The following is a 24,527-nucleotide window of genomic DNA, read 5'->3' as shown; positions in this document are numbered from 1 at the left end:
AGCGGTCTAGACCGACAAAGCCGCCTAGGCCATGGGACCAAGTATGGCTGTAAATACTGCTGAATTGTTCTGTACATCATTATGCTGCCGCCGTCTACTCTATTAACCGATTCATCATATACCCGTCCTGCATAGAATGGGACGGTGTTCTATGACCTGCGCCAATCAAGACGAGTAATCCTCGCCCTCATCAGAGTCCCCGTCTGCTAATACTTCCTCAACAATCAAGTTTCCTGACCGCCCGATCTTATGACCCATTGTCTCCTCTTTGCTGGGCTCGTACACTACCCGGGGCATGACTGATGAAATTCGGAACTGATACTCATGCTCGTAACCCTCAGGCTGCGCCGTAGGTTTCTCCGACGCCCCCACGAAGTCGTAGCATTCCACGAAAGCGTACAGTGCTTCCATGGTAGTGTCGCTGCGAAACCGGCGCACAATTCTGCCCGCTCCGGACGACTCGGGCATTTTCAATGCAATGCGGACAATCTCTTTGCTGCTGGCGGGAGGTTCGTCCTCGATCGTCGTTGCCCGCCAACGTTTCCACTGATCCCGTTGCTCTGCCAAATGCGCCGCAGCCTCTGCCTCCTCTTCCGCCTTTCGCGCGGCCTCTGCAGCAGCCTTTTCTGCGTCGCGTCGCTGTCGTGCCCTCTCTCTGTCCTTTGCCAGTGAGCGCTCGTAGGCAGAGTCCTGCTCATTTCTCAAGCTCCGTGCCACCTCCTGTGCTGTTCTCTCGGCCCGGACACCAGCCAAGTCCGGCGCATATTTATTGATCGCAGCTTGTGCTTCTGAGAGATACGTCGATGCGGGCATGGGCCCGGCCAGACGCTTGATGATGCTCATTCTGGTACTACCTTCCTTAGGGGTTAAGCAGACAATAGCCGAGAAGGGGTATTTCGTGCAATTGTACTCCTGCGCGACTTGATAGGCCTCCGAATCCAGGATGTTACCGCCCCAAAGGATGATATTGTTGGCCGGGTCATTTATGAAACTGACGACGTCGGGAGCGAGCAGAGTTTCGCGGGTGAAAGACTCGGTGTCGTCATGTTCGGGTGACATGAGGACGACCAGTAGGAACTTGAGTTCTTTCTTGGCCAGGTCCTGCGCCTGGGCGACTCCGCCTTCAAACCACGGAAGCTCGGTGTTGCCATACTCCTCCTCGAACTCCCGCTTGAATCGGGCAGCGGTGTCCCGCGGCATCAGCATGCGACGCCCATTTGTACTTCTCAGGCCGGCACCCGACCCAGCCGTAATCGCTCGTGGCCTTAGCTGCGCAGGCAGAAAGTTGAGCAAGTAGAAGACGGTGCGGAACAGCTTGGAAGCTATGGTGTAGCCGATAGAGAATGGAGCCAGCAACAGTCCGACGAGAAATGGTGGCCTGTGGTAGTTGTTCGGCTGGGGGACGATTCGCGGGGCGGGGTCGGGTCGATCTCTTCGGGGCGGCTGCGGGCGACCTGAGGAGGCCATTAGACTCTCTTGGAGGTTCTCGTGTCGTGCGGCTGTTCTGGGAATTTCTTGTGCCATGGCTTCTGCGACGGGGTCAGGCCCCTCGCCGTCAAAGAATTTGGCGATGGCAATCTGTAGGAAGACTTTTGTGAGCGAAAGCCGGGGCTAGATGCTATTTCTGGTGGAACTGGTGCATACCTGAACGTTCCATTGTGATCTTCGCAGTAGCGGTATCGCATCCTTCAATTCCTGATTCGTAACCTGGGTGTACTGCTGCAAAGCTTCTTGCTCGCTTGCGGACAGCTGTCCTATGTCGATGTCCTGGGTCTCTGCCATGCTGGGCTGTAGATCTGTCCTGGTGCGCTTGATGTAGAATCGGTTCGGCAGCCCATGAGGGACGTGGATGACAAGCGGGTTGTGCCTTGGCAATAATCTGGAAGATTTTATGACAGGGTCGTGAAGACTGTAATGCTTGGTGGCGGCGACGCCAATGTCGCAGGCGGAACAAAGGATGAAAGAAGGCGGTTGTTGGAGGAAACCAACTCGACGGTGGTCGTCTAAAGGCAGGTATAGGTACCTTTAGGTAATTGGATGAGCCAACAAGGTAGCCAGCCGCGCACAGGTGAAATGGCTGAGAGGGAAGAGGCTAAAGCGCTGCAGAAAGAAACGAAGAGTAAGCAGCTGGCTTTGAGGAGGCAGGTAAGGCACCGGTGAGGTGTTTGAAGGCGGGCAGCCAAGAGCGGTCCACTTCATGCTGCCACGAAAGACGATAATCGTTGCAGGCGAATGTCGTCCGGTGACGACACTTGTCCGCGAGTGGAGGCTGCCAAAGCACCTAAGGTATCCGTAGGTGTCTATCTGTATCTACGTATCTGCTCTGCCGAGGAGAGTTCCCAACTTCCAGGCTACATACCTGGAATCGCGTCTGCAATGCGCCGCGTTCGGGGCGTCGCAACGTGTTAAGAGGCTTATCGCTTATCGCGGAGAACATGAATCATGTCCAATGCGCTTAATGCACTTAGCGGAGGACATTGGCGCTTTCCATTACCTAGGTTAGGTAATTAGGTGCTTTCCAAGGGCTGTCCGTCCAGTCCAGTGGCTTCAGCACATCTGTAGGCTTGAGAGGTGTCGGAGGAGGCCTTTCAGGCGGGCAGGTGTCGGGTCCAGTCCAGTGTCATCATCTCCCCTCCTCCTGCCCCCGAAATTGAGACGGGACAGTACTCGACTAAGACAAGGCGAGACGCTTGCAGGCAAGGTACCGACGGTTAGGCACGTAGGTAGGGAAGGTGTCTGGCTGGCTGTCCCGTGCGTGCACTTCTCCCAGTCTCCCACCTGGCAGACAACAGAACAGGCCTGGCCTGCATCATCGTCCTCGCATCGTCGCGGCTACCACTCGACGTCCTCATCGTCCTCGTCGCTGCCGCCGACGTCGCTACGCCGCCCGACTTCACCTTGCGGTGAGCTGCAGATCTCTTGTCTCCTCCACCTGCGTCGTCGCGGCGCGCGCAGATCGATCGTCTGGTATCCCATTCGTTATCCCGTCACCACCCTCCTCCAACTCTTCCGACGTCGCCTTGCATTGTTTACCAGCCGCTCGACCTCACTTCACCAATTCTCTCTGCGAATCGCCGTCGGCCAACCTCAGCCAGCTTCAGCTTCGCCCTTGTCGTGTCCATGACCGAGAAGCCTACCCCACCAACATTGTTCGAAGCATGGGAAATGTCTGCAAGGATCAAGTGCGTCGGGCCAAAATTGTTCACTCTACCACCCCCCGTCGCCCCAGCCCCACGCGAGCTCCAGTCCTTCTGCTTCCATTCTGTTGCCCGCTTTGTCTCCCCCGCCCAGTCCAAGGCCCCGTCCCAGTTCCAGTTCCACGTCCAGCGCGCGCGCGTTCAACCAACACAAGGAACCACCTTCGCTGTCGAGATCATGGGCTTAGCATTTGGCTGACTCTCTGCAGACGTCGTAGCGTCGACCAAGGGGGCGAAACTTTCACCTATCAACCGTACTGATCATGGCCACCTCGCGATACCCGCAGTCCGACCTCCGTCGACAAGTCGGATCACCAAAGCCCAAAACCCGAGGCGAGTAGACAACCGCGACTCAACTTGCTACCTGCCCGACCCGTCAATCCTTTATGACTGACTTGTAGTCAATTCGCTCAGAGAACAAGGATACGCAATGCCGAAACGTGATGATATACGGCCACTGCCGGTACGAAAACGCTGGTTGCGCCTTCAACCATGACCAAAATCGACCCAACTCGGCCCAGAATAGCCCGGGAGGGCAGAGCACTCAATCAGAATTGTAGGTGATCTCCCTCTCTCTCATACACTCCGCCTCGCACTCCTCCCATTGCCCACCTTCCGCCGCGTTCTGGTACCACTACGAGACTGTCAAATCGTGCTGTTGCGAGCACTCGGATACACTAGGCGTCACCCCCGCATCTTGAGGACTCCCCAATGGAACAACTGCTCCATAGTTACAAATAAGGCGAACAAGGCATCACTACTGGACTGTGCCATTGCAAGGGACGAGCGCGTCATTTCCACGACACATATGTTCAGGCAGACAGTGAAGGGGGAAGATTCGCGTAGAGGGTGGGCCGTTATATCGGGAATCCTTGAACCAAGCGGTATTGGAAGAGATAAAGGCCAGGGGGCAAGGAAACCAAGTCTCGTTGAGGAATGAGACTTGACATGCTGCTTAACGAATATCTTAAGGTTTCCCACAACAAAGTCCAGGGATAATCGAGAGATATCAGAGCTAGCCTTGGGCCGAAAGCTGGTGCAGGCATTTTACTTTGTCATCTGCCATAAAAACGATGGTAGAAACACCACACACAAACAAATAACACACATAGCACACACAAGCAATGGGTAGGCAGAGCTAACAGGTTCATAATAGCTCGAAGAAGACGTTTAATGTCGACTCACCCTCCTTCACCCCCGCTGGTCTACCCTCGACAGCATCTCCAAGCTCCAATGTCTTTGGGGCTTCGACAAAGAAATCAACGTTCTCATCGCAGGCTGCGAGTGCAGCAGTCTTTACTCCCAGGGGAGCCGGCTGTAAGTCTAGAAGTTTTGAAACTATGAAGTTGTTGCTGATGCCTGCCAGCTGCTACACCTGCTGCACAAGAGAATGAAACCTCATCAACCGTTTTCAACCCCGCCACGTTGCGAGAATTCACTCCCCAAAACTTTGAGTTAAGCACTGGTGTAAGAAGAGTCAGCGGAACATGTCAGGAATCAGAAACAGTCATGGCTAATTGTACCAGATCACCGCTAATGGTGCTGCCTCTGACACGGGGATCAATTATGATCCCTTCACAATGACAAGTGTTGCCCAGGCCCTGCCGACAACACAATTCAACCCCTATGCAGATGATCCGACAGGCCTTGTCGGTTCTAATGCAGCGTTCTTCCAACATCAAAATGCTTACACTGGACCCCTTCAACCCGTAAGAGATAGCTAGCCCGCAGAGTTTCACGGTTACTGACAATTGTAGCTGCAATATCATCTATACGCCCCTGTTGGTCCGTATCGAGACGATCTGGCCCCCTTCCAGAGACAGGTTCATGATTTTTTTATTCCTGATAAGCTTCGTGAGGACATGCAACGCAGATCCGAAGCTTTGCAGCAAGTTATGCCAAGTGAGTATCACCACAGGAACGACGGGGGAGGCCAGAAATGCTAACGACCCGGCAGACTCTACACTGCCCCCGCTGGACAATTACTTCTCTCTCGTTCCCCTGGACACTAGCCATAGGAAGAGCTCTAGTGTTTTTGGATACACGACGTGGGTGTACAAGGCAACGTCGTCCAAGAATGGCAGGACCTACTGCCTCCGAAGACTAGAAGGTGGTGGCTTGCTCCAGATTTACTCGTACATCAGCTGACAGTATCAGGTTTTCGGTTGACAAACGAGCATGCCATTCGCTCGGTCAAGGAGTGGCGACGACTTAACAACGGCAACGTGGTGTCGATTCATGATGCGTTCACCACGCGCGCGTTCGGGGACAGTTCTCTGTTCTTTGTCCAGGACTACCATCCGCTCTCCAAGACCCTTGCCGAGCTACACTTCCCACACGCTGGCACCGCCCACGCCAGCAGGTTTGCCGCCAAAACGCCGATTGCCGAAGGCGTCTTGTGGGGCTACGTTTCGCAGATAGCCAACGCGTTGAAGGCCATCCACGCTTTGAACCTTGCCGCTCGGTGTCTCGATATGAGCAAAATCATAGTTACAGACAAGAACCGCATTCGCCTTGGCGCCTGCTCCATCTTGGATGTAGTTCACTTTGAAACACGTCGGCCTATACAGGATCTGCAGCAAGAGGACTTGATCCACTTTGGCAAACTGATTTTGTCATTGGCGATAAACACGCTACCAAACCAGCTGACCAACCTGCAAGCAAGTCAATTAAAGGGGCCGATTGAGCAGATGGGCCGGACGTATTCTAAGGAAATCACCGATACTGTCTTGTGGCTTCTGACGCCGGCTCCTCCAGGCGCTACACCCAAGGGAATCGAAGAATTCGTAAGAGGCATCGCTGTCCACATGGTAGCAACCTTGGATGCTAGCCTCCACGAAGCCGACACACTCAAGTCGGAGCTTTTCAGGGAACTAGAAAATGGCCGATTGGTGCGGCTCATGGCGAAGCTGGGTGCGGTCAATGAACGCCAAGAATTCGACGGTGACAGAGCATGGTCGGAGAACGGCGAAAGGTATATGTTGAAGCTGTTCCGCGATTATGTTTTCCACCAAGTCGACGCCAACGGAAACCCTGTGGTTGATATGGGCCACATCATCCGGTGTCTGAACAGGTTAGATGCTGGCAGTGATGACCGAATCTGCTTGACAAGCCGGGATGAACAGACCAGCTTCGTGGTCAGCTATAAGGAGCTGAAGAAGCAGCTTGGCAATGCATTCGGGGAGCTTCTCAAGGGGGGGAAACAGCCGGCGGGTCGGGGATTTCAAGGCCCATCCCATTAGGACCGGAATGCTCTGCATCGGAAATCATGGAGCACACGGGCGCGCAAGTACCAGAAGAGGCGAGGTGGAAGATGAGATCTCGATCTCGAGGTTGCGTGTGAAACGGGAAGTCTCTGGCGCGACAAGACACTTACGGCCTGGAACCGAATATCGACGCTGGCCTATTGAGGTTTGGAAATGACTGAATGGACGGGGCTAGGATTTTATGCTTGGATGTATGACGGGAGCGAGAAACAGAGCACTTGCACGGTTCAAATGTTATCACAGCGAGTGCGTTTCAAGCGACCCCGAGTGGGGAAAGCGATATAGATACGAGAGGGGTTGACATCTCACTCTCCCCCTTTTTCGAGACATCGGTAGACGAGGTGATGCAGAGAGCAGCAAAACAGATTTCTTCCTGTTCCTTCTTTTCTTGCGCATGTCGATGTGGGGGTATCCATCAAATTAGACGCACCACCAGTACTACAACTGGCCACCAGGATGTCGAAGGAGGGTGGTTCCCATCGCTGCTAACATCTTGCGCAATTTTGATGCGCGGGAGTATTTCCTTTACTTCTCATGACCACAAATATTACGACATGTCCTGATTCATTGATGCCCTTGGTTGTGGGTATAAGTTGGACACCATGCAGCATAACCCGGGCATGGCGCCGGTAGCGTTGATTTCCCACCACATATCATGTCGTCTAGACTCGTTTCCAGGTTTGGTTGCTTAGGCCGATCAATCATCCTCGGGCTGAGCGAAGGGGTTGGCTATGGACTCGCTGCCGTCGACGGGGCTAACAAGGACAAGCAAAGTTCCACGAGCAACAACGAGGCCCAACGGTCGAGTGGTCTCGTTTCCCTCCTCATCTAGTTCAAGGAATCGGGTTAGCAAACATTCGGCTCATTAGGCGGTGGGTGGAGCTGGGTGCGTTTACCTCTCATGACCTCCTGGACCTCGTCCAAGACCAGGTTCATCAAGGCATCGTAACCCTTGAGGGTACCAGTAACTATCACCAAGGTCAGCGAAACAACGGACTAAGTTTGGGCGATGGAGGGCGGCGAATCGGTACCCTCACGTCCGCCGTTGAACTTGACGGTGATCTGCTTGTCCATGTACTTGGACAGGTCGAGAATGTTTTCCTTCTTGGGTCTCTCGCGGTCGCCGCCGGAACCGTGGTTTCCTCCGCGGTCGCCTCCGCCGCCGCGACCTCCTCCTCCCCGCCCGCCGCGGTAGCCGCCTCCGCCCCCTCGACCGCCGCCTCTGTGGGATCCTCTGTCCGCCATCGTCGCGCTGTCAAGGTGTGTAGTAGTGGTGGCGGGGTTATGATTGTGTGTGCGTGGTTGTTTTTCGCAGTGCTTGCAATTGGCCGCTCGTCGTCGTAATCTCGTGCGTGGTAAGCGGTGTGCTTAATCGCCCGAGTACCTGGCTGATGCGCGAGCTCGGTACGGGTCTGGCTGGTGTGACGTCGTGGTGTGCCTGTCGCGCCGCTGGTCGTCGTTGGACTTGCTGGGGTGAGGTCGGTGGTGGCCGGCGGGAAGGGGAAAAAGAGGAAGCTTGAGCTTAGGTTGGTCCGGGCTGTAGTGGGGCCCGCGTCCCCCGCCGTCAAGTGACCCTTCCCCGTGATTGGCGGGGAACCTTGGTTCGATGATTTTGAGATCGGGACGGGACAGGCACTGAGGCAGCTTCTCCGGCCGGGTTTCTCGATGAAGCGAGGTGAGATGGGATTTACAAGTTGAACTGCATTGCATGCATGCATTCCACTCGCTACTTGCTTGCTTCGTAGTTGGACTTGTCACATTCACCCAGGGGCCCGAAGCTATTTTCGGCGTTTGTTACCACACCATGGCGATCGAGAACTCTGCTGTGTGTACAGACAGTATGGACATCCATTGCTTGCGCTTCACGGGATGAACTCGTTTTCACTTGGCGCTTCCTGGCCGCCATGTGAAACTCAAATAGGTCACCAAGATACCGGAGCTGAAGCAGTTGAGGATGCAGTGGAACTTGTCCAATGGATGACTGATTTCAGGCAGCGACAGCGGCAAGCGGCGGAAGACACGTCCCAAAAAAGCACAGTGATGATCTCGACGCCAAGACCAAGTTGCAAACCCAAGCGATACCGAGCACGTCTCTGCAGTGCAGGGCAAATCAAAATCAACCAGTGTGGTCGACTCGTCACCGTTGCGAATGCAGTGAACTGCAATCTAATTTCGTTCAGATCGGCCAGTCTGACTGGCGACTTTTGCAGCAAGGCAGGGGAAAGTGAAACGTCTTGGCGCGAATGGGTTAGGTTGGTGTCGTTCAAATGCTACGGCAGCGACGGCCAGTTCATCGTCGTGTAAGTGATGCGTCGACTGGCGGAGATGGGCGCGCCCGGCATGGCGATGGAAGAGGGCGGAAGGGGAGGCCTAGGCCTACCTAACCTTACGCACACTGCCACTGTCATATGCAAGATGCATCATGTACAGAAGATTTGGCCCAGGTACTGGTCATCCAGGATCGTGGCGGGATGCAATTTTCTTGCCTGATTGGGGGAACCGTGACGCGTGGTGAGCGATATTTGTGGTGTCTGGTGTGAGGTTCGGCCGTTGTTCTGATTTCCAGCAAGTCTTGGCACACCGCTCCGTGCCACACAGGAGGTCTGCCATGCAGAGGGACGCGCTAAGCTTTGCGTCAGGAGCCAGGGTTTTTGTCAAGTACCTACTTACCTTACCTAACCTTACTTACGGCGAGCTTACCTTAAGCAAGTGCATGCATACCTACTTCATATCCTACCTAGGTACCTAGGCAAAGCGAGGTCGCGTAAGGCAGGTCAAAAATGCCAGTGGGAAATCTCTGCTTTACGGCAAGCCAGAGAGGAAGGCCGGGCTCCGGGCGCAACAGTCGAAATTGCGCTTCTCCGATAATCTGGTTCTGGACCACATGCCTTACGTACCGCAGTTACGAAGCGAGGGGGATCACGAGAGTCGGGACAGGGGGTCGCAATCGACAAGAACGACGGACGGGGACTAACACCCTAGGGAAACCAAACCAAACCAAACCAAACCAAACCAAACAATCTACATTGCGACGGAGGAGAGACCCGGCCGACAGTCTCAAACATGACAGGCCCCCCCAAAAATAAAGATGTTACTTCACTGGGGGAGAGCTCAGAAACGGTGGTATGCTGTAAGACAGTGTTTACTTAGTATTCGTGGTCTGGTCAGTCGTTGGTTGCCGAGAACTCTTTCTCGCCTATCACTGTCGCGTTGCAAGGTGTTGCATCCCACCTCAGCGGCCCTCAAGATCCGCACGTGCATGATGAGAATAACTTGGGACGTTTGGACATGGACTTCCTGTCTTGTTCAGGAGACAGACAACGGCAAAGTCAGGCTAGATCCGGCAAAGACACTGTGGAGGAGTGCAAAAGTTGAGACTACCTAGATGAAAAGAAGCAGGGATGAGCCGGCGGGCACATACCATGTGAGATTTAGACATAATTAGAAGCGTTGCGGAAACATTTCAGGTCGGCCCTAGGAACATGCCTTAATACGGCATCCTCTCAAGTGCCGTCTATTCCATTCCATGGCCTGCGCCCGACTCCTGCTGAGTCGCCCCGAAACACGACACGACGGGGCCGGCGCGCTGGCAGGCATCCCAGGCGGAGGGAGGAAGCATGTTGCCGGGTACCTTTGCCTTTGCCCGAGAATGTCGGAGTACCTTACGCAAGATGGTTTGGTGTATGGTATGTACCGTGTGTGGTAATGGGAAAGTTGGTGTAGATACTTTGACAGCTCAGCGTAAGTTTGATACCCCGATACCCTTCCACCGTCCGTCTCCAGACTCCCACGTCTCCCTCGCGTTCCGCTCCGTCCGAAGGAGACAAAGCTTCCTAACCGTCGGGTCTCTGTGTGTTTCCAGTGCCAGTTCTAGAAAGGTTCCATCCATCCAAGGTTCTGTGCCATGACCCGGGTGCCCTTGCACACATGAACGGGCGAAGGCACGGGTTTTTGCTTCCCACGCCGCACCGCAAATGGGCGGTAATTACAGGTTTCGCACTGACTATCCGCCACCTCTCCGCTCCAGCATTGCTCTGGTCTGGTCCCCGCGGGAGGCGATGTGTGAAGTCAGTCAGGCAAGGCGTGCGTGTATTTCTTTAACGTTATGCTTGTGTCTAAGCCCGGGCAGGGTAAGACGGCAGACCTGCTGGGTGATGATGGATGGGAAATATGCTTCCACACACCACACTCGCACTCACACATGGGCATACCTTAGGATACACACGGTGTATCGATCCACCGGGGGTTTTCCACAGTGCAGAGGCTCGGTGTCCTGAAGCGGCATGTGAACAGGTGAGGATCTACGAGTGATGGTCAGGGCCGCCCCGGTTTCCCACCCGCCAACCTTGCCATTCTTTCTGTTGGCAGATCGCTACTGGGAGTCTCACAATCCAGGCGGGCGGGCGGGCGTGTCTCACGGCAAGGTCAGCCATCGAATGAATGAATGTACAGTTACTTCTCTTCAGTGGACACACAGCACCAGATTACGGTGTGGTGTGTACGCCAGATGATGGTCGAGCTACCAGTGCCAGCGCCGTCGGTCGTTCTTGAAAGTCTCTCTCTTTTGTGTCATGTCCAAGCCGACTGGTCGAAACAAGGCGCGGCGGGCTCCATTTCCCCAGTTTCCAGGCTGTGCACTGCACTTTGTTGGAGTCGTCGGCACCTTTGAAAACAAGACAGGCACCCCAAAGGTTGTTAAGCCCGCTCGTCGTATTGTTTGATCTCTTAATTTCAGATTTGCTGCGCTAGGTGAGGTGAGGAGGCAGGCAGAGACTTTACCCAAGTACACTGCGCCCAGCGGCCTCCTTCGGTTCTCGAGGGCCGGCGAGGAGCTCGTTCAACGACGCCGCGCCGCTGCCGCCTTGCCGTGGTGCCGCTGCCGTGGTGCCGTCCCTTGTCTCTTCTTTCTTATTAGTACTCGCCTTGCCCTCCGAGTGACATGGATGCCCTTCACTCTTACCTCATCTTAGCTAAGGCGCATCAGATCCGTACCATGTCTGGGCTCGTGAAGAGGACTGGCGGTTGTTGCGCCGGGTCCCCGCGCCACCCCCGTAGCGATCTATTACCTCAAGTAAGGTAGTTCCTGTCGCAGTTTGTTTCTCATTGCAGTGGGATATTTGCGACATTTATTCCGCCGGGCTGAGCTGGGCTGGGTCGGTCTGGGTTGCCTCGGGACAAGAGCGAGACGAGACGAGACGCCCGCAGAGTCGCAAGAGTCGGGGACGCAAAAAGGCGCATCATCGTCAGTCCCGAGTCGAGAAGGCAGGACCGCGCAGCGTACTTAGCACGTCCATAGGTCATCCATCATCCATCGTGCTTTTGGTGCCGTCATGTACGGTAGGTAGGTTAGGTAAGGTATCTGGTAAGATACCTAGGTAGGTGATTATCCCTTGCGCTGGACCTGTGGATAAGGTAGGTACCTAGGTAGGGACCGATGGGGGGTGGTGGTGGTGGTCCAGTTGCTTGCTGCCGGTGCCCGCTTTCCCGCTTGTCCCCCTTAGGCGTCCTCCACCCTCCTCAAAAGCTTCAAGCAGCGCCAGCGCGCCCTCCTCGGGTTCCGTCTGTCCAAGCTTTTTAGGCTCCCTCCCTCCCGACGAACGAAAGAGGACGCCGGGCCCCCTCACCCTCCCACCCCCGGCCCCATCCGTTTAGTGGAACCCCGCCGCCCTTGCTGCATCTCATTCTCCCCCAAGCCCACCTCAGTCCCAGTGTCCCGTTCAGCACCCACGAGCAAGCACCTGCACCTACCTACCTAGGTACCTTACCTACAGCACCTCAGTGAGTGAACCCGCCACAGACTCAGACAGGTTCACACAGTGTAGGGTGGTGGGAAACACGGCACCTAGAGCCAGCTGTCTCCTCCGCGCCTGTAATTGGACAATTCCTCCCCCCCTCCTCCTCCTCCTCCCCCTCGCCGCTGCAAGCTGCGCCCGCCGTTCTTCTCTCTTGCGCGGGCAGTGAGTGGTTCCCGTCGAGTAAAGGGAAGGCGAGGTGCTCTGTAGGTAGGTAATTAAGTCTCGCTCTAACGCCTCCAATCGTTAATTACCACGCCTTACCTACCTTACCTAAATGTCCCGTCGGGCTCTCTCTCATTCTCTTTAGTCGGCAGGGCACTGTACCTTACCTAATTGTCTACCTACGGCACTGCGCTGCTGCACTGCACCGCAATCCCTCGCCCTGTCTCGCCCCCATTGGTCTCCAGCCTGTCCTGTTCAGTCCAGTCCCTCGTCGTTTCCCACCCCAGGCCTGCCGTTGCCAAACGTCCATCTCCGTCCTTACTCCTACCTCCCCGTACAAATCCCAATTCTAACCCTCGCCCTCTTCTCACTCCACGCTCTCCCAGTCTCCCTCTCTCCTTCACTCTGTCTGACCTGGGTCCCCCCCCTCCCACCACCACCCCCGTCTTTCTTGGCCCGGCCGCCTTGTCGCGTTCCCCTCCATCAATAATTCTCTCGTTCCTCTTTCGTTCGAAGCTTGCTCCAGTCAAGCTCCAACTCCCACTCCGCCGTTACCTCAGGCATTCTTCGTCTGCCAGCCCTCGGCTTGCATTGCCACTGCACCTATTAAGGTGCTGCTTTGCCATGAACCAAACAACCTACTACTAGGTTCCTGATCTCTCTTTCTACCCTCCAAGGCTTTCAGCCTTCAGCCCTCTCTGCCCCCCCCCCCCGTTTTCCAACCTGACGCCGACAACTCATCCTTCCCATTTTTTGTTGTGCCCTTTGACCGGGGGAGGGCTGCAGCAGAAGCAAACCACAGAAAAGCAAAAGAGAGAGAAGGAGAGCCACACACACAAACACCTGGCGACTCCAACCACTCCGTGAGACCCATCATCAACTCCAACTCGCTGGTGATCTGCTCGCCATGGCGCATGCCCAGGATTCCCAAGAACCTCATAAACGGAAACGGGACGCAGACGACAGCGGCAGCCAGCCAGCTCACTCCGATCGCATTCCCCAGCCTCCTCCGCCTCAGTCAGGTATGTGCGGTGCGCCAGTGTGTGTGATCCATGCCGAACTCCAACAACAAGAACAAGACAAGCGGAAAGCATGAGCCGTCGATCTCGTCCATCAACTGCAACTGCATCTTGTCATCGCGCCCGGAGGCAATCGAGGTTAGACTCGCCATTGATCCCTCGCCCCGGCCTGCCTGCCAGCGCCGCCGCCCTTGTTATGCCCCTTCCCCTCTGTCTTGTCTCTTCGCATGTTTTCACTCGGAATTTGCATCGAGGCCTCTCTTCCCGAAGCCCGTTGCCTCACAGCCCTTGCTCACCTTGCCTTCCCATCCAAATTCACTCTCCCCTCGGCCTCGTTCGCGCGCGATCCAGACTGCTGCCATGGAGCAAGTGCTAATCGTCACCTCCAAGGCAACTCATCCATCATCAACTACCTCTCCAAAGCCAGTGCTGGCAAGCTCAGGCTCATCCAGGGCGAGCCTGACACTTTTTCCGATGTTCTTGGCCTATTAAACCAGTATGAAGGTAAGATTTGCCCTGGTCCTGATTCGTGTTATTGAATGCCAAGACTTAGCCATAAATAGGGGTACTCAATAGACATGAGAGTCTGGCCGCCAACCTGGGCGCGAAACTGACAGGCCCTCGCCTGCTCAAGGCTATGGAGGGTGCCTTTGAAGGCCCCATCATCACAAATCCGCCCGCCGCATACGGCGCGGCGGCTGTGGGCTGGCTGGACATCGTCTCATTTGCCAAGACGAATCCAGAGAAGTTCGTCTTGACTACCGGCCACGATGGAGAGCGCACTTGCCAATTCTACCTGAACGGCTTGCAGGTCCAGATCCTGGAGGACGACTGGCGACTCATTATGAATGGTGCTCTGGACAGGTTTTCCATCGTCTCTACGGCCCCATTGGAAGAGGACGAGACGGCCGAAGTAGCCACTCTGGAAATCGTGGAACAACGACTGCAGGTGCTCATCAAGAAGGCCGACGAAATCGCCAAGAGGGCGCGACAATTAAACTACCATCTGAGTGGTCGAAAAGCCGGCATCAACTCACGCCATGGGGGCCAAACATCGAGCAGCTCCACGTTCTCCTCCGTCAACCTTCCTCAACGTCATGTAGGCAGCCACGGTTCCGGTTATGACCTACATGCCGACCTACTCCAGCAGTTTCTGTCGACATCTCAGATCTATCCTCCGCGCGTTCCATCCAGTGCCGGCCTAGAGGTTCACTCCGGGCAGCATACACCCCCTGCAACGAACCCTCATCCGCACTCGCTTCCTCTTCAGGGCCGTCCGCCGGTTGCAGTGCATCCACCGGTCATCCCTCAGCGAGACTCTTCATACGACCCTTCATCCGCGCACAGAGGCATTATCACAGCACGAATCGAGAAGTTGAGCAAAGGGGATCAGATTTGGCCCCCGTGCGACCGCTGTCGTAGACTCAAGTCGCCTTGTGTAAAGCATTTGACAGCTTGCCAAGGCTGCACGAAAAAGCACGCCAAGTGTAGCTGGAAGACTATCACAGAAGAAGAGATTGCTTGGCTTAATCGCGAGGCAAGCAGCAGTGCCGATGAGGCGCACGTCGAGTCCAACCCATCAAGTCACCAGCCGCCGCGAACATTAAGATACGATCCGACTCAGGATGATGGTCGATCCAACGACGAGGCGCCTCCTTTGGCAAGTCTAGTGCCTGGCGAGGTTTCGCGACCGGCAAGCCGAGGTCAGCAAAGCCACCAGAGCCATCAGAGCCACCAGAGCCACCAGAGTCACCAAGGACACCGCCAGCGCTCTCCGATGGAGGCTGGATCCCGCAGCCGAACGAGTAGCTTCATGGATGTGGAACACGAGCCGCCGCCTAATGCGAAACCCTGGATGCCAGAGCCGCATCGCGGCGAGCAGCTTCCCAGCCTAAAAAGAGACCATTTGCTGCTGAGTCATATGGCGTCGGCAGCGACTGCAGCGGCCGATGCCAGGGATGCCAACATTACGCCAACAGGAAACCTAACGGGACGGTAAGACATGTGAAATGCTCTGCCGCCGAAACACCTGATACGGGTCACAACCTTTCAGTAATCCCATATGTTGCCTACGAGATCAAAAGACGACAGCGAGAGTTCGAGATCGAATGAGCGAAACAAGTATGTGCGTTGTGTGCGTGTGTATGTGTGTGCGCGCGATGCATTGCGAGGTGCGAGAACAGATGAGGAAAAAAGCAAAAAGGAAATTAAAAAACCAAGAAAAAGTCAGATACTCATAATGATACTCAATAAGTTCGCCTGTAAAACTCGCCTTTTGCTAGCTCCGCGATTTGCAGATGAGCTGACCTGCGCGCCATGAGATGAGTCTCCTCGTCCGCATGTGCCCGGTGATGGCACCCCAAGAAATCAATACGCCCAATCGAATGTCGTTATGAAGCCACAGGAAACGGATGCCGCACGGGCCACACCAACCGGGGCTTAAGTGGATCGCATCAAATCTGAGCGTGGCGCGTTCACTTATCGATGGGAGGAAAAAAAAAAAAAGTTGCCCCAGCTCCATCAATGACGGCTTTCTCAGCTGCCCGCTCTCTTGTCCACCAATTCCGCCTGCTTGATTTCCACGGTCTGGTATCAACGTGGGATCTCACAAACGTTGCGCTTCCGCCATTCACTCTCATTCCTGGACATTGCGAACGACCGCCATAAGAACTGTCCCCCTCCAGTCCCCGCAAACCAACTCGTCGGTTGCGATCGCCACTTCGTCTAATGGCCCATTCTCCCGTGGCCGCCGAATACATGTCTGCAGCAGGCGACCGGGCGGCCTCAAGCCGCGCCCCGGACACAACATCCTACCCAACATCCAGAGAAACGGGTGATGTCATTCCCGACACAAAACAGAACCCCGCAGTCGACAGCAAAGAGTCGCCATTTGCCAAGTCATGGGTACATTTCGTTGCTGGCGGGTATGTCTGCACCTTGGCCTGTCTCTTTCCCGTGAGAGGAAAAGTAGAAGGGCAGAGAAAACCTGTGAATCTTCGACGCTGACACTTATTGCTTGACACAGTGTCGGCGGAATGACAGCAGCAACCCTTACAGCACCTCTCGACGTGTTGAAGACTCGTCTCCAATCCGACTTCTACCAAGCCCAACTGCGTGCCTCCCATCAAGCCCGCGCCCAGGCAGTGGGCAGCCTTAGCCCTCTCCGAGCTGCTGCTTTCCACCTGAAGGAAACGTTTCAAATTCTAGGCTCCGTCTATAGGATCGAGGGGCCGAGGGCTCTGTTCAAGGGCCTGGGACCCAACCTCGTCGGCGTCATCCCCGCGAGGAGTATCAACTTCTATACCTACGGCAACGGCAAGCGCCTCATCGCTGAGTACGGCAACGGAGGCCAAGAGTCTGCGTGGGTGCATCTGTCTGCCGGCGTGCTGGCGGGTGTGACGACGAGTACTGCGACGAATCCCATCTGGCTCGTCAAGACGCGGCTGCAGCTCGACAAGAATGTGGCGGAAAAGAGCGGCGGGGTGACGAAGCGGCAGTATCGCAACAGCCTGGACTGTATTCGGCAGGTCCTCCGTACGGAGGGCTTCACTGGCCTGTACAAGGGCATGAGCGCGAGTTACCTTGGTGTTGCCGAGAGCACGTTGCAGTGGGTGTTGTACGAGCAGATCAAGAACAAGCTGGCCACTCGCGAGGAGCGCATCATCCGGAGCGGCCGTGAAAAGACATTCTGGGACCGCACGGTGGATTGGATGGGCAATGCTGGTGCTGCCGGTGGTGCCAAATTAGTCGCGGCCATCTTGGCGTATCCTCATGAGGTATGTTGTGGATGATATAGCGTCGCTTCTGGGACATGTAGGAAAAACATTGCTAACATTACCCAACAGGTTGCGCGAACCAGGTTACGCCAGGCACCGATGGCTAACGGTCAGCTCAAGTACACTGGCTTGATCCAGTGCTTCCGTCTTGTGTGGGTCGAGGAAGGGTTTATGGGGCTCTACGGCGGTCTCACGCCTCATCTCATGCGTACAGTGCCGAGCGCTGCCATCATGTTCGGCATGTACGAGGGCATCCTCCGCCTGTTCAACACATCGTCCAAGACCGGAACCAGCCTGTGAAAAGACGAAGGCGGGGTTTCCGTCCTCGCAAGGACGGGGCTCAAGTCACCACAACATCAAACGAAAACTAGGCACCACCATCACCACCCAACTCTTGGATATGTGTCTCTTGTACTATAAGCCACGACGATGAACGACTGCGACTCTGGGACAGATACGTTTCACTCATGCTCACCCCGCACTTGCATATCAACACCATTCCCTTCTCACTAACTTTTCTTTTTATGACACGTCTACAACGATGACGGTACTCATCCCAAATAACCTCATGTCTTTTAAAGCGGATGTACGATATGGAGCGAGTGGCCCTAGACTTGGCGAGGCTTGAACGGGATTTGGAGGGGAAAATAATGAGCCTTGGAGAAAATTCACATCCTGTGAAGGCGTATTAAGGGGGGTGGTCATGTACGAACACAGGAAAACGGTATATGCACCCGGGTGATCTCCTGTCATTCAAGAGAGGAGTAACCTGTGCATAACGTATATAAACAGAAGAAGTAAAATACTACACTACTGGGAGAAGTAGACAGGGTCATCGCGGCAGACCAGAAACCCCCTCCACTCAAAGGAACGGGCGCAGAGCCAAGGAAACCCTAGTTTGACGTCACCTTGGAAAGACGGCTTGCTTCTTCCCTGGTCAACTGCAAAATCACACGAAGCTGAAATGTTTCGATTTTGATTTCAATTTTGAGAACGCCAACCTCCCCCTTCCTCGAGGAGAAAAGCAACGCTGATGCGGTCCGCCTCGGCGGCTTTTTGTGCTCGGCGCGCGGGACATAAAAGCTATGAGCAGAAGGATAACACGGAAGGTCAAACGCAGAGGAGCAGCAAATGATGAAATAACCATTTGGATATGAGAGAAAACTGGAAAAACGAAACAAGCAACCACCAACCAAGTCCCACCCCTGCAGGATTGTCATTTTATCCCCTCTTCTGCTGATCATTCAAGATGGGGGGAGTTTCTTCGTATTATCGAGACCGTTTTCTCATTTCCCGCCACCGCGCCTGGAGCATTTTGTCAGTCCCTCCAGCTGTGTATCGAAGCGATGGTGTTTGGGTGGTCGTTTGCGCAATTTGTTCGGTGTTCGCGGAGCTGAAGACGAAGAGGAGAAGGTGCCTGGCCAGCTGGCCCGGAGCTTCAGTCACCATGCATTACGGTCCCAGTTAGGATCTGTTTCTAGTGTTAGCCAAATTCTCGCCTGTTGGCACTGCTAGCATTGTTGAAGGGATGTCGCCGGAGGGCCCTCTTGAATGACTTTCGTTCCACGCAAAACCCCTTGGAGGCTGAAGAGACAACCCACCTTGCACAAAGGCTGCCAGGACCTTGCTTCCCGTCTGCAGAAGCGGGTGGCCGACGACGATGCGGAGAAACTTTTCGAGACCAGCGCGGCGACCCTCAATGACGTCGTCGCTGAAGCGGTTTGTGAAAACTTTGCCGGGCAAGGGCGGAATGGTCACGCGAGCGCTTTCGCGCTCGAGAATGTCGCGGAAGTACTCAAAGTCGGAATAGCGGCGGCGCACGCTCGAGGCTCGGAGCTTGAAGGCGGGTATGTTGGTGCGGCAGACGATCTCATAGTCGGTGTACATGCCGCGGCCCATGCCGTGGGTTCGGGGATTGCGGACCTGCGGCGGGGTGCTATGTTAGAGAGACAGAACGCCTAGGCGGGTTGGAGTGGCAGAGGAAGACGAGTTGAGGGTCAACGCGGCGACACTGAGCGGCAGCGGTGATGGCGCATTGGGCGAGACGAGGGAGTGGTCGCTCTTACCTCGATCTCAAGGAAGTTCTCGGGCGGGCCGTAGATCTCATCGAACGACTGCTGTCGCGTATCAGGCATTGCCTGCATGATGGGCCGATGAAAGCGCGGCGAGGCCTGGCTGCCCGCCTGTGATCCGGTCGGAGATGTGGGAGAGGATGGCTCAGCGCCGGTAGCGCGAGCTGCGTTCTGGCCTCCGGAATCCGTTTTGACGGCTGTTTGGGGAACAAATCGATCGTCGAGGGCTTCGTCTTTGGGAGCCTGGCTGGAGGCTGACGTCGGCGCGATATCGGGTTTGCGACGTTGCTGTTGTCTCCCCTGGTTGGATATTAGTTGTTCGCGCGTGAGGTCGATTGAAGGCTGCAAATGAGTCGCTTGGGATTGGGCTTGTAGGCGTGTAGGAGGCGCAGCTGCACGAGGTTGACGTGAACGAGTGGCTTTTGCCAAAAAAGTTGAAGTGCGGGAGGGAGCGGGGGAATGGTGCGAAGGCGGCCGATTACGATAGAAGAAGTTCGGGTGGTGTTGAGTTGGATTGCGGGGGAGCAGCAATCTACAATCAAGCCCGCCCAATGGTGCCCGGCCGTTGTCCGGCGATTGAGGTACCACATCTTGCCTACCTACACTGGCCATGAGACGGTGCACTGTAAGACGAGGGAGGCTGAGCCAATGTCTGTGGGGGCCACCCCCGCTCGCATGTTTCCGGCTCTTCGTACACGCTCACACTAACATCACAAATGTACGACGCCGACGCTCATGAGCCGCGCTGCCCGATTTAGCAAGTGGGGAGCGGCGACGGCTGTAAGCACCTCTACAATCTGGAGTACTGGGATCACCAAATTCAGTCCTCGTCAATCTTGTCATATTTTGAATTATACATTTACAGAACATCGTGGTCCTGTGTGCCACGGTGTCGCCCAGCTTGGCTCGGCCCGGATACCAGCGCCCCTCCCAATCTGACATAAAATTACAAAACATGTTGCTTACGACCACTCTTTCGATGCAAAGCAGCCTCAGTAGCTTATAGATGCCCCGTGATCATAATGATCCCTGACAATATTTAGAAAAACAGCCCGGTGGCCGACGGTGGTTGAAGTTGGGTCGGAAGCACATGCTGAAGAAGCATTACATAAGTCCTGTGAACGCGAGTAACTTGAATGCCAAAATCTCACCTCCAAGCTCTTCTTGATTGTTTAGCATACGATGCTAGTTGCGACTGTTAAACCTTGATTTTGGCGGGCCTTCCAGGGCCGGGACGTCATGGAGAACATTCGCTCGCAAATCGGGTTTCTGCGGCAAAGGCAGTGACATACTCGCTGCCAAGCTCAGTGCCGAATGCCTCGTTTCTATATGAAAGGCTCGCAGCGCTGCGACACATGAAGGACCTTCGCAGACTGCGTGCGCCGTCTGCACCGCTTACTTCTTGTCTGCGAACCGTTGGTGAATGGCACGAATCTGCTCCTCCACGTTTAGGCTGTGCAGATGGTTAATATGCGCCTGGCTCTTGCCGTCGGGATTTCCGTCGAAACTGTGAATTGCAGCCTTCTTCCTCCGAGCGAGTTCCTCTTCCGACATGGGCTGGCCAGTGACCCCATCGAAAACGTCACTTCTCTGACTTGCCAGACGTTTCAAGTTGTTGGCTACATCCGCCGTGGACAGATTCGTTGTAGCATATCGCGCTTCAGCTTTAGCTCTTTGGTCTTTCCACTGGGGGTCAAGAAGCTCGACTGCATATATCGTTAACATTCACCCTGTCGCAGATGTAGTAGGCGCAGCAGATGACTTACTTCGCATATGCTCGTCGAGCTCATTCATGGGAATCTGCTGTTTGCAGTTTGGGCATAACGCCGTCTGCACGCTTTGCTTGTTTGCATTGCGTTGCAGTGCTCTGGGGACGTAGTTCTCCTTGATCTTCATCGGCGCGTTGCCACCGCGAGCCTCCGCACGAGCCTGCTGTTCTCTGGCACGCGCCTCAGATCTCTCTTGTATCCTCCTTTCCTCTTCTTCCTCCTCTGCCGATCGCCGTGGTGGTCCGTTTTGGTATTGTTGAGGCATCGGCGGGGGCTGTGTCTGGTACTGCTGTTGAGGCGCGTAGCCTGTGTGAACTGGCAGCGTGTGAGAGGCCTGGGGGTAGGCATTATATGTCGCATCTTCTTCGCCTGGGAAAGCTTCCTCGATACGGAGGTTGGAACTGATAGACGCTTTGTTTCTCTCTTCAAGCGACGCGTACTGCAAATCAGAAAGGTTCGTTGGGGGCGGCAGGTTCGCATGGTCGTCGGCATCGGTGAAGACTATGGTCTCCACGACAACAAAGTCATTCCAATCGATTCGGGCGAATTCAGCTCGCTTCTTCTCGTCCTCTTCCTCCTTCTTTTGCTTCTCTGTTTCCTGAAATTTCGAGTACTCGGCACGTTGCTTCGCGCGACTCAGGACATGATATTTGTCGTCGACGTTTTGCCGGAGATGGGCGATGCGCTCTTGTTCCAGCTTTCCGCCTTCGCCACTCAAACCACTGGCCCTCAACAAAGCAGTGTACTGGTCAACTTGATGTTGGAAGAAGTTGTGGAACGTATGGTTGGGAATGAGGAATTGGAATTGCGGGTTTCCAGCCTCGCGCTGGGCGAGTTGGGTCATGAACTGGCGGCCGTTCTTCGCTACGAAAAGAGCTGTCAAACGAATGACTTCCAGATCTTTTTGGTTGATTCTAGGCATGCGGGCGGAAAATTGGAAATCGGGGGGTTTGGGAGGGCCCTGTGGCTTCTGCTCGGCGGGGGCAGCGACTTCGTTCGCGCGTCCAGCGGCTATGGCGGTGCCGCGACCGGCCTTGATTTCGTCGAGTCGCCATTGGTAATAAGCGTGGTAGGCATCGGCGTTGTTGAGAAAGCTGAATTTGGGGTTGGAGCGCTCTTTGTCGCGAATCCTATCTTCGAAAACCAGGCCGTTTCGGGCGACATATCCGGCCGTCTTTTCGAGAACGTTGCGAATTTCGCGCGGAGGAAGGACAACCCCGGTAGGAGGTTTCAGACTGTCGAGAGCAGCGGCGGCATCGCCATTCGTCGCAGTTGTGGTCATGGCGGAGACAGAGGCGCGCGCAGTCAAGATTGTGAGATGAAGATGCAGCGCGTGGAGCTTTGCTAGGAGTCAAGCGCGCAGAACAAAAGCTGTTTGGGATACTTTTTTTAGGAGACGCTCGCAGCCAGATTGGCCAGTGCTTGCCTTAGTCAGTAGTGGGTCGGAGGTGCACGGGCCATTGACTTATCGATAGTGTATGCGAGTGCGAAATGCTCAACCCAGGTTTGTCTTGAACTGCGATATCTTGAATATAATACTGACGCTGGAAATGCAAAACAGTGCCAAGATGAACCAGTGACTCTCATTGCTTGTTCATATAGCTCGAGATTTCATTCGGTTATCATTGGCTATGTTATTTTCCCAACAGAAAGAAATGCCGTCTGCGTGTATAGCGAAGGAGACATAAGAGCCCAGGGAGGGAGGGCAGTTGGCTGAACGAATAGCTGCCACAAACAAGGCGCTGATGTCATCTTATCTCACTAATGTATTTTCCAAAGGTCTCCATGTGTCAAGCCATTCGCTCGCTGACTGGGCAACTATCGATCTCAAGTAGACCCGTTCACTAACTACAGCCAACTTCGAAGAAACCTGGCTTTTGAGTAGAGGAATCGCCCGTCGACCGACAAGACGAGGGTGAAGGGGCGGAAAAAGAAGAGGGGAAATAATCGAAAAGTCAAAGGTGCTTTACGACAAGATATACGTCAAATAAGGTGGGAAATCAGTGAGAGCATGAAGGATGCGGAGCTTATGATTCGAAGTGGAAGGGATGGCGGGGTGGTAGTGTGTGAAGTAGAATGCCTTACGTATGCCAGCGTGCTTGAACGTCCTTTTCAGCCTCATGGCAGCACGCACTGGCCACATTACATCCAAAGTGGGAATGGAACGGCTGGATCCAGCGAGGGCGTCCAGTGTCCACGGTCACTCCTCACGGAGCAGCTGGAGAACAGAGGCCGCACGCTGACAGAGAACAATGGCAGCCACGCCCGCCGTCTGCACCACAGGATTGGCACTAGAGAGGGAGCACGGGCACCTGTGCCGGTGTTCGCAGAAGCTACGACGATGCAGGTAGCTAACCTAACTGTGTGCTTACCATGCCTAGTCGAGGTAGCTTTTCCCAACGCCTCCCGACTGGGAATGTAATCTGTGATGTGACCACTTGTCTTGTTCAGCCAACATGAGCATCAGATGGGATTTGGGGGTCGGATGCCAATGCGACATCAGCCCCGAGGGCCGAGCTTCATGACAAGCGAACCGCGTAAAGTGCTTCCTCAGCTCAGGTAAGGCCTCCGTACCTAGACAGCCCTCGATGGATCAGTGGGAGTGGGGGCACGCCTTCATATGCGCGTCCACATCGCTGGGGATACCTAGACCTGGCCATCGACCTCGATCTTTTCACTCTATCTTCAGACTTAGCCCACTTCTCCTTCTTCTACTCCGGCCCTGCGTCGATGCTTGCTGAGTGCCTCGAGACATCCCAGGCTTTCTTGTCTTGACGCGTGCACCTCAGGGCAATAAGCAATCCGTGAGCTGTGAGGCCCAAGGACACGACCCTGTTGCGATAAAGTGTAGCGCGTAAAATTAGACACGTTGGATCCATTGAAGGTGCCCCCAAAGGCCTAGAGCAGGGGGGAGGCAAAGCCCAAAGTAGCAGACGCGACGTCGAAGGACAAGCCGCATGCTGGCTGCACAAGACAGATGTGGGCCAGCCAGGGTGGACAGCCATGGGGAATCGTAGAGAGGATGCGAAGGGGGCGTGGAAATCATCCAAGGGGTGATCGCGAGAACCAGGCAGCTCCCGGGTACGCCCTAGCTTCAGCCAATTGCTGGCTGCCAAACAGGCCACTTCGCTTTTCACCCTGACCCCCTAATCCCTCCATTTACTCCCTTCCAGCCTGTTCACTGTTCTTCCCCCAGCTGTCATCAGCTAAACTTTCCGTCACCAGACCGGATCGTCCTGACTTCTTCTGTCCCTGAACTTCCCTTTTTTTCCCCCTTTGGCCTTCACCATACTTTTGACTACAACTTCCCGTTGAGGGCATTCATCAAGGTCGCCCGTCAACCTGCCTTGCACGAATGACGGCCTTTTAATGCTTGTCTTTTCTTCTTGACTCTCGTTGATTCTCTTCCTACTTCATTTGCGATCCATCCTGCCGGGGAGAGAGAAAAAAGCCCTCCATAGGTATCGGCCT

At 55.0% G+C, this 24,527-nt stretch overlaps 7 protein-coding genes across 7 annotated transcripts; 3 read left to right on the top strand and 4 right to left on the bottom strand.

Annotated features, from left to right (window-relative positions):
* Positions 1-165: 165 nt before the first annotated feature.
* Positions 166-1,782, bottom strand: ucp10 (UBX domain-containing protein 10; the record flags this gene model as incomplete). The annotated part of the gene is made up of 2 exons (XM_032032905.1): positions 166-1,578; positions 1,645-1,782. 2 exons carry the CDS (start codon positions 1,780-1,782, stop codon positions 166-168), a joined length of 1,551 nt encoding a protein of 516 aa, XP_031888111.1.
* Positions 1,783-3,640: 1,858 nt separating this feature from the next.
* On the top strand, positions 3,641-6,439 carry PAN3 (PAN2-PAN3 deadenylation complex subunit PAN3; the record flags this gene model as incomplete). Its single annotated transcript, XM_032032907.2, has 7 exons — positions 3,641-3,753; positions 4,354-4,514; positions 4,564-4,664; positions 4,724-4,906; positions 4,955-5,099; positions 5,155-5,307; positions 5,355-6,439. The coding sequence occupies 7 exons, from the start codon at positions 3,641-3,643 to the stop codon at positions 6,437-6,439; spliced, it is 1,941 nt and encodes a 646-aa protein (XP_031888113.2).
* A 721-nt stretch (positions 6,440-7,160) lies between these two features.
* Positions 7,161-7,708, bottom strand: lsm7 (U6 snRNA-associated Sm-like protein LSm7; the record flags this gene model as incomplete). Its single annotated transcript, XM_032032908.1, has 3 exons — positions 7,161-7,291; positions 7,360-7,431; positions 7,495-7,708. The coding sequence occupies 3 exons, from the start codon at positions 7,706-7,708 to the stop codon at positions 7,161-7,163; spliced, it is 417 nt and encodes a 138-aa protein (XP_031888114.1).
* Positions 7,709-13,327: 5,619 nt separating this feature from the next.
* CGGC5_v011265 (uncharacterized protein) lies at positions 13,328-15,438 on the top strand (the record flags this gene model as incomplete). Its single annotated transcript, XM_066152510.1, has 3 exons — positions 13,328-13,442; positions 13,830-13,943; positions 14,003-15,438. The coding sequence occupies 3 exons, from the start codon at positions 13,328-13,330 to the stop codon at positions 15,436-15,438; spliced, it is 1,665 nt and encodes a 554-aa protein (XP_066008200.1).
* A 728-nt stretch (positions 15,439-16,166) lies between these two features.
* On the top strand, positions 16,167-17,515 carry CGGC5_v011264 (putative mitochondrial carrier; the record flags this gene model as incomplete). The annotated part of the gene is made up of 3 exons (XM_032032911.1): positions 16,167-16,363; positions 16,465-17,215; positions 17,285-17,515. The coding sequence occupies 3 exons, from the start codon at positions 16,167-16,169 to the stop codon at positions 17,513-17,515; spliced, it is 1,179 nt and encodes a 392-aa protein (XP_031888117.1).
* Positions 17,516-18,657: 1,142 nt separating this feature from the next.
* On the bottom strand, positions 18,658-19,359 carry SNX3 (Sorting nexin-3; the record flags this gene model as incomplete). The annotated part of the gene is made up of 3 exons (XM_066152509.1): positions 18,658-18,686; positions 18,817-19,138; positions 19,282-19,359. 3 exons carry the CDS (start codon positions 19,357-19,359, stop codon positions 18,658-18,660), a joined length of 429 nt encoding a protein of 142 aa, XP_066008201.1.
* Positions 19,360-20,326: 967 nt separating this feature from the next.
* On the bottom strand, positions 20,327-22,338 carry sap114 (Pre-mRNA-splicing factor sap114; the record flags this gene model as incomplete). Its single annotated transcript, XM_066152508.1, has 5 exons — positions 20,327-20,380; positions 20,439-20,450; positions 20,576-20,612; positions 20,687-20,993; positions 21,054-22,338. The coding sequence occupies 5 exons, from the start codon at positions 22,336-22,338 to the stop codon at positions 20,327-20,329; spliced, it is 1,695 nt and encodes a 564-aa protein (XP_066008202.1).
* Between the last annotated feature and the right edge of the window lie 2,189 nt (positions 22,339-24,527).

This window comes from Colletotrichum fructicola, assembly GCF_000319635.2.
Source record: "Colletotrichum fructicola Nara gc5 chromosome Unknown KSG_Nara_v1_contig06, whole genome shotgun sequence".
In the NCBI taxonomy this organism is placed as follows: domain Eukaryota; kingdom Fungi; phylum Ascomycota; class Sordariomycetes; order Glomerellales; family Glomerellaceae; genus Colletotrichum; species Colletotrichum fructicola.
This window is presented reverse-complemented; position numbering and strand designations above follow the sequence as displayed.